The sequence below is a fragment of the Semicossyphus pulcher genome, unplaced genomic scaffold (assembly GCF_022749685.1).
Source record: "Semicossyphus pulcher isolate SPU_LCO1_2020_fin unplaced genomic scaffold, fSemPul1.0.p SCAF_3, whole genome shotgun sequence".
Lineage (NCBI taxonomy): Eukaryota > Metazoa > Chordata > Actinopteri > Labriformes > Labridae > Semicossyphus > Semicossyphus pulcher.
In genome coordinates this window covers 4,251,111-4,265,306 of record NW_027211704.1, presented here as the reverse complement: position 1 = coordinate 4,265,306, position 14,196 = coordinate 4,251,111, and the positions used below count along the sequence as shown (strand labels likewise).

The window sequence follows — 14,196 nt, the reverse complement described above, 5'->3', positions numbered from 1 at the left end:
ATTATTTATTTGCGATACTTTATGAGCAAAATGCACAAAATCCCCTGATTGTAGCTCCTCAAATGTCAAATGTTCAGCCTTGTATAGTTTTATACTAAACACGTTTGGGTTTATGGGGAACTTTACAGCACATTTTTGTGAATCACACAAAGTTTGGTGTCACATCAACATAAAATGTTTTTCCATTTTGAATCAATGTAAGCCTTCAGAAGATGAAAAGATATGATCAATTGTGAATACAAACAATTGGACAGTTATTCTTTGTTTTACAGGCAAAGAGTGACCCAAACTCTTAACAGTCAGTCAACAACGCTGCTATGAGTTCAGACACGAACCCAAAAGCCCCCTCAGGTAAGTTTGGAAAATGTAAGTGGCTTTATGATGTAAACTGTTTATCCATATCAGCAGACACAGCTTGCAATGCTGTTTTTTAGCTGCATGTTGTACTCAGACAAGACAGACTGCAAACTTTACAGAGTCTCAAAATGACCACAACCACATAACTAACTTTTAGTGGGTAGAGTGATAGAAATGAAGGGCAGCATAATGTTGGATAGTGTGAGACAGAACAGCCTGACAGTCTGTTGGCTGCTCTGACGCTCTCTGCTCCACTGATGACTGTCAGTAAAGTCGAATAAACCTCTACTGAACCAGAAGGTGGTCACTTTATGTTACTTTGAAAAAGGATGTAAGCTTTGACTTTCTCTGACTGTGTGGTAATACGAGATGAAGAAAGGCAATATAAAGTATATAGTTGGGGAGGCGGGCGGCATTTTAAAACAATGTTTGGATTGGTAAAAGGCTCTGTGGTTACAGACTGTCAGGACAAGAAGTGTACAAATTTCATATCCTTCCTCCGCAAAAACGTAATCCACAACTGTGTCACATTCCATTCACATCCATTCCAGAGGCCTAGTGTCGGTGGCTCTGAGTGGTTCTTAAAAGGATATCAGCTTTAAACAGTCAACAAATGATTACGTAATGTTTACTGAAGCCTGCTGGTATCCAAATTTGACAGTTCTTCTGGGAATGTTTGATATGCTGAAGCATTTAGCCGGCTTGCTGTCCTACCAGACTTGAATTTTGTGTGTAAATATGCTTGAGGGACAAGTTACAAATTTCCTGCCAGTATTCAAATGATAGAGGAGCATAAACCAACCCCTTGAAAAATGACAGAGTTTGATGAATATTCAATATATGCCCTCTAACTGGAGTAAGGCTACTGACAAAAAGTGATGAAGAATGGGTGATCTAAAAGTAATTCAAATTGCAAGTAGGAAAATAATAAGCCAGCACAGTGTGCTGCTCGCGAGTGCAAGTGATTTGTTTTCAGTTAAAGGAAGACCTAATTTACTTTGCAGTTGCATTCTAACATTGTTACAAAAAGTCATTGCAGGTTATGCTTTTGAATAAGAGAAATTTTGTGCTTGTTTTTTTTCTATTAGATCTTTTGTTTTGTCCTTGTTTACATACGTTTGTGACAATTATCACCTGGTCACTCGCGTGTCTATGATTTTATGCAACTACAGTACATGATAAAGGTAAAGGTAAGACAATGGGGAGTAAAGCTTTTTCTAACACAATACATTATAACTTCCAAAATGCATGGTTACTATGATTTACCATTTTTTGTTTCTGGGAAATCAAATCAGTTGTTGCAAGTAAGGCTTCAGAATTGATTTTTCTTCCATGATTGCTGGACACGTATGATGCTGCACACAGTTGTAGAGTGATACGTTATGTTGCACTACATATATTATGCAGCAGTAAAGGTTGTAGCCTGGGGTGAAAGAAGCTGCTCTGAGTCACAGTGCTGTGCTGGAAAAGGAGTAGCAGTTGCCGGTCATGATTTCAGCAGCTGCTGTATGAACTTAGTGTTGTGTGCCGAGTCATCCTACAGGTGAAATCCTACAGAGGTGAAAAGGCTGACAAAAAGTGTCACCAATCTCTCTTTTGCTGTCTCCATCACCACAGCAGGGGTTTTTGAATTGGTCCAAAGTCTGGACAAAAGAAATGGAGTTAGTGTGGTCTCCAAAGTGGCTCTTCAACCGAGTCTTCCTCAAAGCCAGAGAGATGAAGACTTGTCAGAGGATGTTAAAAAACAATATTATTATAAAGACAGCATATCAGAAATATTAGCAAAACAAAACTTTTTTACATTCTTTCCCAGATTAATTTGATTTATTTTATTCAAATCAATCAAACACAAACCTACACTACTTTCATTGTTGTTTTTTGTTCTCCTTTAGACAAAATGTGATGAATAAATAATCCAAAATAGATCATCACCACACAAAATAATGGTCTTGCCATGATGTAGCACTTCTAAGGGTTGACATAGAGAAAGGAAATACTGACATCTTGTGAAATTCTTGAATAACTGCAAGCAAAAGAGAAAGCACTGGTGATCTTCAAAAAAACAAAAAAAATACTATTACCCTTTTTAACACTTACAAAACTGTAAGTCTAAAATATTGTGATCACTTTATATGTATCTGAAAGAAAAATTCTGCAGCTCAGCTTTTGTTAAATATTTTAAACCATATGGAATCCAATGGTTTTGTTTTAACAGTGTGAATAATAATGAATATAACTCACTCAAAGCGTTTATAACCTTTGTGTTTCTTTTAATGTATTGTTGCCTAAATAACTTCTCATAGCTGAGTTTGATTGTTACTTTCTGGTCTTCACAGTGGCTATAAAGAAAAGGTCCAGAGTTCCTGGAGTTATAATCACCCAGTATGTTGAGCAGCTGCCTTTGGGAAAGTCAACACCTGACTTCACTCGGAAGCCGATGGCTATGACTGTTCAAGAGGGTAAATAATAAACCCCCAAATTAAAACTTTTATTACAACATCACTGTTGAACACTTTCTGCAATTGTATCACTGTATTCATTAATGTTTGTTGATGTTTCAGGTAAAAAAGGACTTTTCAAAGCTATGGTCAGTGGAGACCCAACACCAACTGTAACTTGGGTGCGTAATAAGAGCGAAGTTAATGACCCCGAGAAATACAAAATCCGATATGATGAAAGAGCTCAAGAGCACATTCTAGAGGTGAGAAAGCAGCATTTAATTCCAATGCTCCACATTATAAAACTAATATACTATACTAATATATCTGAATCAATACTAATCAACCATACTAATCAATCAAAACCGGTCTTTTCTCCCACACCTGCTGATCTGTATTAAATCAGGGTGCATGAAATGAAAGAGCTTTACAATAAATTTACAAGGTACACTTTCAGAAATCCCCAGTCTTCACGTCAATAGGATACAAAAGGTAACATTCAGCACTCAAAAGGCAATCTTTGACAATATTTCTCCATCAGTTGATCAGTGTAACACCAGATCAAGCTGGCCCCTTCAAATGCTTCGCCACCAATGAGTATGGAAAGGCTGCCTGCACTGCCACTCTCAGTGTCATCGACGGTAAAAGACGAATATTACATTGAAAGTTGATCATTGTACATTTATCAAATTCAGTTCATTTTACTCAGAATTCTGACTATTAACTTATGAGCACCTGTTGTGCTTTTGTTTTTATGTTTTTCAGGTGGCTTGAGGAAAAAAGGCAAGACAGGTAAACAATTTACTACATTAAGTGAACTTAGATTTTCTCCTTTTGACATGCATCAACCCATACATTTCTTAAGCCTTAAAGAGATTTCATGATGGTGCTTTTACCCTATCTAATACGTCCCTACTCTATCTTTACGTTGTCTTCTAGACAATGGAGAGCAAAATTTCAGATCTATGCTTAAGAAAACGTAAGTTCAATTCAATTATATTAAATTATAAATATCTATATAAAACACATTTAACTTCTCTCCTCCTTTTTCCAGTGTTGTCGTCACCAGAAAAAAACAACTCCCACCAAAAAAAGAGGGAGAAATTGACCCTAAGCTCTTGGAACTGCTGATCTGTGCACCAAAGAAAGACTATGAAAAAATCTGTTTGGACTTTGGTGTTACTGACTTTCGCTGGTTGCTGAAGAGACTCAATCAGTTGAAAAAAGAAAGGGAAGACGAGCAGGCAAAGGTACCATACAGCTGACAGTGTTTAACTGCACGTGACCTGGATCATCAAAACTGAGTTATTCGAGTGTGTTTGTTTATGCTGACTATAAAGAATAAGTAAACACCTGTTTGTAAAGTTGCGTTTCACTGCCCTCTGCGGCTGTAAAGTTTAAGCCTGTTTCACCCTTGGGTGTGATAGTCAGTGCTTTGTTGCACCCATAACCACACCCATTGGGGATATCACAGGTACACTTGTATTTCACTGCTGTGCAAATGAGAAGTAGGGTTAAAATATTTTTTTGATTTTGAAAACCAATGGAAAGTTTTTTGTTTTTCCTTCCACTACATGAGCTCTAATTATGGGGCTTAACTATCCTAGTGCATCTTAACAGATAGCCTAAACGTTCAAGGCTTCTTAAGTTAAATATGTAATCAGTTCAGCTGCGAGATTCAGAGCTAAATTTGGATACATAACAAGATGGTGTCTACATTTTCACTTTTTAGGTTGTAGAGAAAGTGGACAAAGTAAAACAAATAGAAGTAAAACCCAATGGGAGGGCTGAATTTAGCCTGGACATGAAACTACTGGATCCCAATAGCACGATTAATTTATACAAGGTAAGTTAATATGGCTGCCAAGATAAACTATGTGAAACTAATCAAATAAGAAAGAAATCCAAAATCCTCATTTAAGCGATTTTCTTTAAAAGGATGGGTCAAGTGTTCCATATGGCGATGATGACAATTCAAAGCACAGCCTTAAGAAAAATGGGACAAATTATGTTTTCAGCATTAAAGATCCTCAGCCAGAGGATGCTGGATTTTACCAGGTTGACGTTGAAGAGGCAAATGTCCTAACAACCGACTTTCAAGGTAGGTAACTACTGCAACTGTGATGAAAACATGTCGATTGTAAAACTATTCAAGGTATATTTAGGAATGAGAAATCAGCTCATGCTTCCACTTCTGACTCTTCTCCTTTCCGCAGTGCCTGCTGTGGAGTTCATAGCAAAGATTAAGGATGTGAAAGCCTTTGAAAATGAGGATGCCATCTTTCAGTGTGTCTTGTCAACACCCCTGAACAGAATTACCTGGTCAAAACAGGACTCGTCAGTCGAACATGGGGACAAATATGAGATCATTGTCTCAGAGGACAAACTAATTCACACACTGAAGGTAAAAGACTGTGGAATGGCAGATAAGGGAGTATATTATGCTATTGCTGGGATAACTTCCAGCAGTGCCTCGCTTACAGTGGAAGGTGGGTTTAATATGATATATGTAAAAAAACCAAATATAAGTCTAATCTGGATTGTGTGATACCTGGATTATTTACTTAATTGAAAATGTTTTAGAGAAAGGAAATGATTTATTCTCCTTACTTGTTTCTGTTCACTGTAATTCAGCGGATCCAAATGGAAGTAAAGGCCGTAAAGCCACCGAAACTGGGGATCAAGATGACCTAACTAAACTAGCTTTGGAACAGCAGGCAAAGCTACAAAGAGAGAAAGACAACTTGAAAGTAGCTCAGGCTGGAGACGATGCAGCTGCTGAAGGAGATGGTTCTGGTGATGGGACTGGTGGCAAGACTGATGGAGATGATGAAAACAAAAAGGATGGCGCAGATGATAAAAAGAAGCGATTACGAACGGGCCCTTTGGTTCCTGATAGTGTCATAGGTAAAATCACTGCATTGTTTCAATACAGAATGACGTGTCGCTGCAATACAGAGGGACTGATATAATGTCATAGTTTATGTTGCATGTGTCTCTACTAATGCACACTGAATATCATCAGCTTCTCGCTGAGTAAATTGTGGAGAAATGTCTTAGAATTAATTCCAGGTTTTGCACTGGAAGTCTGAAAACAAAAAAATGTTGGTCTAAACCCAGAGTAAAATATTTACTGTAGGTAGCTCTCTACTCAAGAGTCCACAGTGGGTCGATCAGATTTATAAAAATTAATAAACAAATACTATGATCAGAATATTTCAGACCATTTGGACAGAACTTCAGAAAGCAGTAGTATACCAATATACATTTTTCTGCAGTCCTCCATAATGACCACTAGAGGGAGACATACTCTAAAGGAAAAAACAATGGCAGGACAGCAGGATTAGACTGCATGCTTATGTGCTCTCTGCATTGTCTACGTGGAACTCTATTCATTTGCATGAAATTAAACATTGGCACCCTGATTCGGGTTGGAGGCGCATCACAAGAGAAAATAATACATTTGTTTTTTAAGCTTCCTGGTCAAGTTTTCAAAGGATACTGTCATTAACAATGTGAAACAACTTCACTTCAACAACTTCAAAATATGGAATAGTAAATGCTTATTAGTGAAATAGTCCCTTCCGTACCTCACAACACCTTTTTGTAAATTATAACATCGACTTATCAGATGATGTATATGGCCAAATACAATGTATAGTTATTCTGATTACCTCTAAATGTCCTGTCCTTTATGTTACAGATCGTGGCGTTCAGTTTGTCAGTGGGCTGTCAGATACTATTGCTAGAACTGGGGAACGGGCAGAGCTGTCTTGCAAACTAAGCAGTGAGACCTCCGAGGGACGCTGGTATAAAAATGGGAAGCTGGTAAGTCAATTATTCCAGGAGAATAAGGAGTACCAAGGCCTACTGCCATGAACATTGCTGCTCATAAGCTTATCAAACACTCCCACACTTTCCCAGTTTGGGATCAATAAAGTATCAATCAAATTATATAACATCTTGCATGCTGAAGTTCATAACAGTGTTTGTCTCATGAATATTAAATCTTTTTATCTTGTAAGCTAACTAGTGCAGATGGGGTAACAATAATCAAAGATGGAGCCTGTCACAAGTTGATAATCGATTGCTGTAACAAAGACGATGCAGCCGTGTACCGCTTCGAAGCCGAAGGCCGTAAATCCGAAGCAACACTTGCTATTCAAGGTCAGAATAAAAATCAAAAACATGGATTGTAACCAATTGATCAACTCCTTCGTAGTTAAAAACATCTTCTGTTTCCAACAACATTTTTTTCTAACATTGAAGACCCACCCACATTTGACGCTGAGGCACTGGGAGAATTCACAAAGCCAGTCATCATAAAGGCTGGTGAAAATGCAGAATGGAAGTTGCCTTTCTCAGGTGGGGCACCGATGAATATACAGTGGTTTAAGGATGATGATGAGCTTTTGCCTGGCCTCAATGTGAAGATTGAAACATCAGCTACTCAGAGCCACCTACGCCTTAGCAAGTGCCAGAGGAAGGACAGTGGAGAGATCAGAATCAAAATAAAAAATGAATTTGGTACATTAGAGGCCGTTTCCAAACTTATTGTTCTGGGTGAGTAAAAGGCAACGTTTGCAGTTTAGTCCACCCTTTACAACATAAAGGAGTTAAATGCTTATTGTTGTTATTTTGATTTGTTTTCTATTTGTCAACAGACAAGCCAACACCTCCACAAGGACCTGTTGACATTATGGAAAGTGCTGTGACATCTGTGGAGTACAAATGGAAGCCACCAAAAGATAATGGTGGATGCCCAGTCACAAACTATATCATCGAACGCCAACAGGTAGGGCGCAATAAATGGTCAAATCTTGGTGAGATACCTGGCAGTAACCCAAGTTACAAAGACTCAGATGTGAACCCAGGCAGGAGATACTGCTATCGTATCAGAGCCAAAAATGCAGAGGGCATCAGTGATTACCTGCAGACAGAGGACATACCAGCTGGTGTATTACGTAAGTCTGTCACTGGAGAATAATTAAGGCTTTGTAGTGTAAAGATAGTTTTGCTCTTTACTTCATGAAAAGCAGATAAATAACCATAGAGTGAAACAAGCAAACACAAGTTTGTTTTAGTATGAACTCACACACAGCAAGGTGCAGACACGTGAGATTTCAAGTTCATCAAATATACAACTAATATCTACTAAAATGTAATTGGCCGATAAAGCATTGTGTAATGGAGTTATGTTAATTGTTTTGAGTTTGTAGGTAATAAAAAGAACGCTAGCTTGCAAAAAATATTAATATAAAGAAAGAAAACATTATTTAATGTGTTTCCCCGCAGGTTATCCTGGAGCCCCAGCAGCACCAAAAGTGGTCAGTGCCTATAAAGACTGCATTAATCTGGCATGGTCTCCTCCATGTGACACTGGAGGTACTAAAATAGTCGGTTACAATTTGGAAAAGAACAAGAAAGGCACAAATTACTGGAGCCTTGTAAACCAAGGAGGGCCTATTACAGGTATTCAACAAATACTACAAGTTGCAAGAATACAATGAGATTGGATACAGTGTGAAACTAAATGCCTGCTACGTATCAAACAACATCATGAACATTTTAGCAATATGAAAACCATGTCTTCCTTTTTCCACAGATACAAAGTATGCAGTGAAAGATGTTTTTGAAGGAGCTGCATATGAATTTAGGGTGTCTGCTATCAATCTATCTGGTGCTGGAGATCCGAGTATTCCAAGTGAGACAGTTATCGCCAGAGATCCAATGAGTAAGTAAGCTAGTTACAACTAATTCTTATGTTCTACTGAAGCTGAAAGTTTGGCTCAAGGATGAATGAAACAAAATGTTGTACGACATGACGTTTTGTAATATAAAAGCAATGCTGGGCTAATAACCCCATACTGTAATTCCAGAACCTCCAGGCAAAGTCACAGACCTGAAGTTAACATCCTCCAATTACACCACACTTTCGCTGGCTTGGACTAAACCTAAGGAAATTAAGGGGGTAGAGGATGAAGCCCACGGGTACTACGTGGAGATCAGACCAATAGAAAACCTTGAATGGACCCGCTGTAATGCCATCCCAATTACTCTAACTTCCTACACCGTGCTTGGCCTGAAAGCAATGGCCGCATACTGGGTGAGAGTAATTGCTACCAATTATGGAGGTGATGGAGAACCTCAGGGCTTTGACAATTACCTCATTGCCATGCCTCCTCCTGGTGAGAAAACTTTACATCTAAATCAAGAACTTGAAAGTTTTTCTTAATTATATGAAATAATAGAATGCTCTTATTCCTTTAACCGTCACATAAAGTCAGACCAAATATATAGTGTTTCTTCTATAACAAATTTGCACAGCTCTGCACCAAAAAATGTAGCTCTTTTTCTTTAGTTTTGAACAGTGTTTTACAAAACTTTATCTATTATCCATGGCTTTTTAAGTTAAAGGTGAGAATTATTGTTATGACGGTAAAGGGTCAGCTCAGCATGAAAAACGGCTAAATTTAGCTTTCAACCAACTGTAGTAATTTAAATAAAATAGTCGGACATAAAAACACTACTGAAAAGGGGCCGAGTGACTGTTCATGCACATCACTGGTACAGGCTGTCTGCATTGAAATACTTGATACTGGTTCAAACATTTGCATTATTGTTAGATAGAAAGAGGTCCCAGTAATGGACTACTGAAGTAGTACAGTTGGTGTACCTAGATTACAATGCATCACAATAAAGGAAGGTTCCTATAAGGAACTAAATTCTACAAATAATGTTCAATCTTCACTTGTATCCCTGCTTATTTCCAAAGTGTTGGAAAGATGAATGATAAACTACAAGACAGTATGATGAGTAGTATAAAAACAAGAATCTAAACATTTTATTTAAAATTTTAACTTTACAGTAAGGCCAAAGTTTAAAGATCGCAACATGAAGACCTTTGTGGTGGTAAAATCTGGGAACACAGTTCGTCTGAACATCAACTTTGAGGTAATTGCCAAAATCGTCCTTGTATTTGGTTAACTGAAGAATGTATGTTAATGTGTGAGAATGTGGGCCTTTAAGCTCCAAAATTTAGTTAATAAACTTATCAGAAATGTCTCTTTTTGTCCACAGGCCTCCCCACTGCCAGAAATCTCTTGGCTAAAAGATGGTGTTCCGGTGCCCAAACATGTAACAATTACAAACTCTGATAAGGGCTCTCAGCTGTTAATCCCCACATCTGAGCGGTCCGACTCTGGCATCTACACCATAACTGTCAAGAACATTGTCGGCCAAGAGAGCTTCAATGTTGAAATCAGAGTAACAGGTAAATCTCAATGCTCAAGAACACACACTGAGACTACTGTTTGATATATATTACAAACACAGTTAGGTTGCAAAGACTATGTACACATTTTTTTTCTGGCCTCATTAAGATGTTCCTTCTTAATTCTTAATTAAAGAGTAACATATGAGACAGATTGCTTGAAAAAAACTCACTAGCCTCAAGTTTTTTTCCCATCACAGTTGTTGGCAACTGGTTTTGGAGCGCTAATGAAAGGACATCACTGTTCCAATCAAAACTTTCATGTTTTTGTTTTGTTTTTATATTAAAATAGTGGCGTTAAGATTGAAAATCAACAAACTAACCATGGATGATCTGGGTCCCTGTCTCTGTCTCTAAATGTGGCTCTAGATGATCCCAAGCCTCCAGGTCCAGTGGAGCTGGATCAGAATATCCCAGGAACAGTGACTCTGTCCTGGACCCCTTCTCCAGATGAGAAAAGGGATGACAGATTACACTACATGGTGTCGAAGCGGGACTCCTTCAAACGCACTTGGAGGACCGCGGCAGACAACCTCTTCAACAATAAGTTCACAGTTGTCAACATCTTGCCCGGACGAGAGTATAACTTCAGGGTGTTTGCAAAAAATGATATGGGTCTTTCACCACCTTCTGAATCTCCTGTGTTTGAAACCAAAAAGGAGAAAGGTTTGTCTCTTCTTTTTATCTAAAAGATATTAGTATCATTTCTCACTTTCCTTGACACAAAGAAACTGTGGACCACATGGTAGCATGATTAATGATACGTACAGGTTCATTTTTCTCCAAAAGACACCTCAGTATATCAATTGTATACCTAACCCTAACCCTCTTTTCAAATTGAAAATCACTGCTTATCAAACCAGATCTCAGGAGGGCAGATTTCAGTTAACACCTTAGGTAAATACCAAACTTAGAAAGACTGCCTTTTACTACTATGTACCTCCTAAATGAAAAGAATCACCCAGGATTACAAGTTGATTGTGCCATCCAACTGGCTGATTCTCTACCTATACCCCAGAATCTATTTAGGAATTATTTTGGATGTCATCCACGTTAATGAATGTTAGAGTAGGTGTGCCCAGGAAATGGTCCTAATCCTTCCAGGAACTCCTGGCCTGGGATGAAACAAGACTTTTCAAAATCAGTAAAAAACAATATATATAGTATGGAGTGAACTTAATCGATATTAAATTTCTCAACTATTCATCTTGTGTACCTGCATGGCTACAAGAAGGGAAGTCTTTTAGAGCCAATCTAAAACCATCTATAGCGCAATCAACCTAAAAGAGAAGGTTTAGGTCTCTCAGGTATTGAAAGTTTCCAAATGAAGGTGGGCAATTAGGACCATCTTGTACTGTTTCAGACTTCTCTGATCAGAGGCAACCAGATGGCTCTGGCTGTTGGCATTCAGCGGCGTGACCATTTTTTCCATGTAGTAAACAGGTAGCCAATCGTCCACAAAGGTGAAAATGATGATCTCTTGATCCTGCATGACCTAGTCAACAGAGCGTTCTAAAAAAAAAAGATGCAAGTCTCCTAATTTGGGGTGTTTTGTGAATAGGTTCTCTTCCTTCGCCACATAGGCTATATCGCACAACTTCAGCAGATTCTCTTTAAGACCTCAGTCTCACTCCTTAGAGACAGATAGGGCGAGGTGCAAGTTCAGGATTGACCTCTACGTCGAGAATCTTTTCATAAGCAATAAGAGCTGCGGTCATTACATGATTTTGTTCTCATGCTTGTTTCTGTGTCCCTTCACACAGATGAGCACTGTGTTGTCGTTTGCCACCGATCTGGATATGGAGCAGTACACTATCTTAACATCAGCATTATATTCTGTGAAATGACGTTTCCATTCAGAAAGCAATTTTTGTTTTCAAGTCACGTTGTACTTCTTGGACATTAGAGTACACTCCTAAAATTTAAAGAGACAAACAGAATGCATCATTTAATTAACAATAAAGCAATATCAATAAAATAAAGCAAAATCTTATACTACAATAAATAGTCAAGCCATGAAGCCATTTGTAAAGTCGATTTCAATATGTGTACTTTAAATGAGTCATTCATCATCCTTCTGATGTTTAACACTGCAGCAATGGTTTAGGTGTGATAGATTAATGTTAGGAAGCTAGAAATACTCACAGCATTGGGCACATAGACAGCTGTTCTCCTGCTGTCCAATGATGTCAAACAATCGATGAAACTGCACGTCCTTGCCATTCTCCTCATTTACAGACGTGACACAACATTAATAAGTGGTGGAAAAGGCGATATACAATCTTATGTTTAAAGGTGCTTCTATATCATTTAGCGGCAACTTTGGGGTAGGAATTAGGTTTCTCCGTACTCTAACACACCGGATTCAAATATTTTGCTCATTATCAATCTCCCAAGACACTTCAGTTGCTTGATAACGAGCAGATCACTTAAATCAGGTGTGTTAGAGTACAGAGAAACCTGGTAGCTCTCCAGGAGCAGGGCTGCAGACCCATGATCTAGAGTGATATAAGCAAACGATAAACTAATTCAAAATTATATTACACGTAGCCACGTGAAACCTTGTCCTTTGACTTACTCTGAAGGGCTATTGGCATTCAGCCTGAGCTGCCTGCTGTCCGCCATGGCCTGTTATGTTATCATCGTCACTCTACTAAGTGCATTGCAATGGTTTTATATTCCATGATGAGAGCCCCACTGTGGTAAACACAGTCTGACAGGGGAACAGACTTTGACACAACACCAGCAACATCAGTGCTTGCATACTGTATATATTCACTGAAATCATGTCATTACGACACAGCATAATTATGACAGTGATAACGATAACAATAACAGGAGGAGAATTAGAGACATTATTTTATATCGCTAATCAAGACATCACAACCATATTTACAGTTAAATGTGAACTAGCTATCAAGCACTTGATTCTAGAAATGTCTAATAAACTGGCTTACTTACCTGCGTGTTGGATAAAATGTGTGAAGTAAATGGATGGGACTGGGGGCTGGGGAGAAATTCCACCAACAACTCATCGTTCAGGCTATCACTGAAGCTTTCATACGGCCTCCTTGCTTTGCCATTTGCAGGCAATTGAGTTTAGCCGGATTTTTATGACCATGGATGTTGATTTTGTGTCTGTAAGAGAGCGTGTGATGTAGCGTACAGCTCCTAATGGTGCTACATCACATTTTACAGATCGTTAGACACCTAACAATTAAAACAATTTACATTTCTATTCATATACTGTAGATGTTAGGGCTTTTTCAAAAAGTCAAAAGAAAATAAATACTGAACACAAGATTGCATTGACTGACAGACATAGGAGGAAGATCTGTTTGCACTGATTGGGTGTCAAGATTTGGCTTTTTTTTAATTCATCCATCCTCTGTTTGTAGGACTAAATGTATTACATGGCCGCTAATAAATACTTTATGATTCATTCTGTAGAACCCTAAACTTTCTGCATTTCTTTGTGTTTCAGTTCAATTTAAGGTTAAAATGCCGGACAACAAATGCTTGGACTTCCAGTCACCTCCATCATTTATTATTCCCCTCAAGAGGCGCACAGCTCCACAGGGTTACGAGTGCTACATGACCTGCGCGGTTAAGGGTGATCCTACTCCACGTGTGACATGGTATTGCAACAATATAAGCCTGAACACAAACACCAATTACCACATTACCAACGTTTGTGGAGTCTGCTCCATGCTCATACTAAGGGTGGCACCCAAAGACGACGGGGAATACAAAGTCGTCCTGGAGAGCAAACTCGGGACAGCTGAGTCCTCAATGACCCTTAATGTCAAAGGTAACACTTTTAAAAGGTTTAAGAATTATACATAATGACTAATTTAACATTTCATTGAGCAATCTGTAGATCATTGTGTACACTGATCAATATGTTTCTTTACAGAGTGAAGAAAAGCTGCAGCTGCTGGACAAAGGCTGAAAAAGTCTCTTTTTGGAAAATTCAATATGCTGTGCTATTAAACTTTAAAGATATGTTTTGCAGGAATGCATGTAACACATACGCACTATTATTAGTTTAATGCTGTTGCACTAGGTTTAGTACAGTGCATTTTAATTGTATGTCTTCAATGCAGAGATTGAACTGTTTATCTTATA

General features: G+C 38.3%; 1 protein-coding gene across 1 annotated transcript; it reads left to right on the top strand.

Moving 5' to 3' along the window:
- Window positions 1-317: 317 nt before the first annotated feature.
- On the top strand, window positions 318-13,989 carry LOC138605822 (immunoglobulin-like and fibronectin type III domain-containing protein 1). Its single transcript, XM_069678268.1, has 23 exons — window positions 318-351; window positions 2,661-2,816; window positions 2,919-3,058; window positions 3,337-3,436; window positions 3,561-3,587; window positions 3,735-3,774; window positions 3,850-4,045; window positions 4,528-4,641; window positions 4,734-4,896; window positions 5,012-5,284; window positions 5,430-5,702; window positions 6,499-6,623; window positions 6,821-6,962; window positions 7,065-7,358; window positions 7,460-7,759; window positions 8,091-8,267; window positions 8,401-8,529; window positions 8,675-8,983; window positions 9,664-9,749; window positions 9,876-10,068; window positions 10,438-10,734; window positions 13,553-13,879; window positions 13,985-13,989. The coding sequence occupies exons 1-23, from the start codon at window positions 318-320 to the stop codon at window positions 13,987-13,989; spliced, it is 3,900 nt and encodes a 1,299-aa protein (XP_069534369.1).
- The last annotated feature ends 207 nt before the right edge of the window (window positions 13,990-14,196 follow it).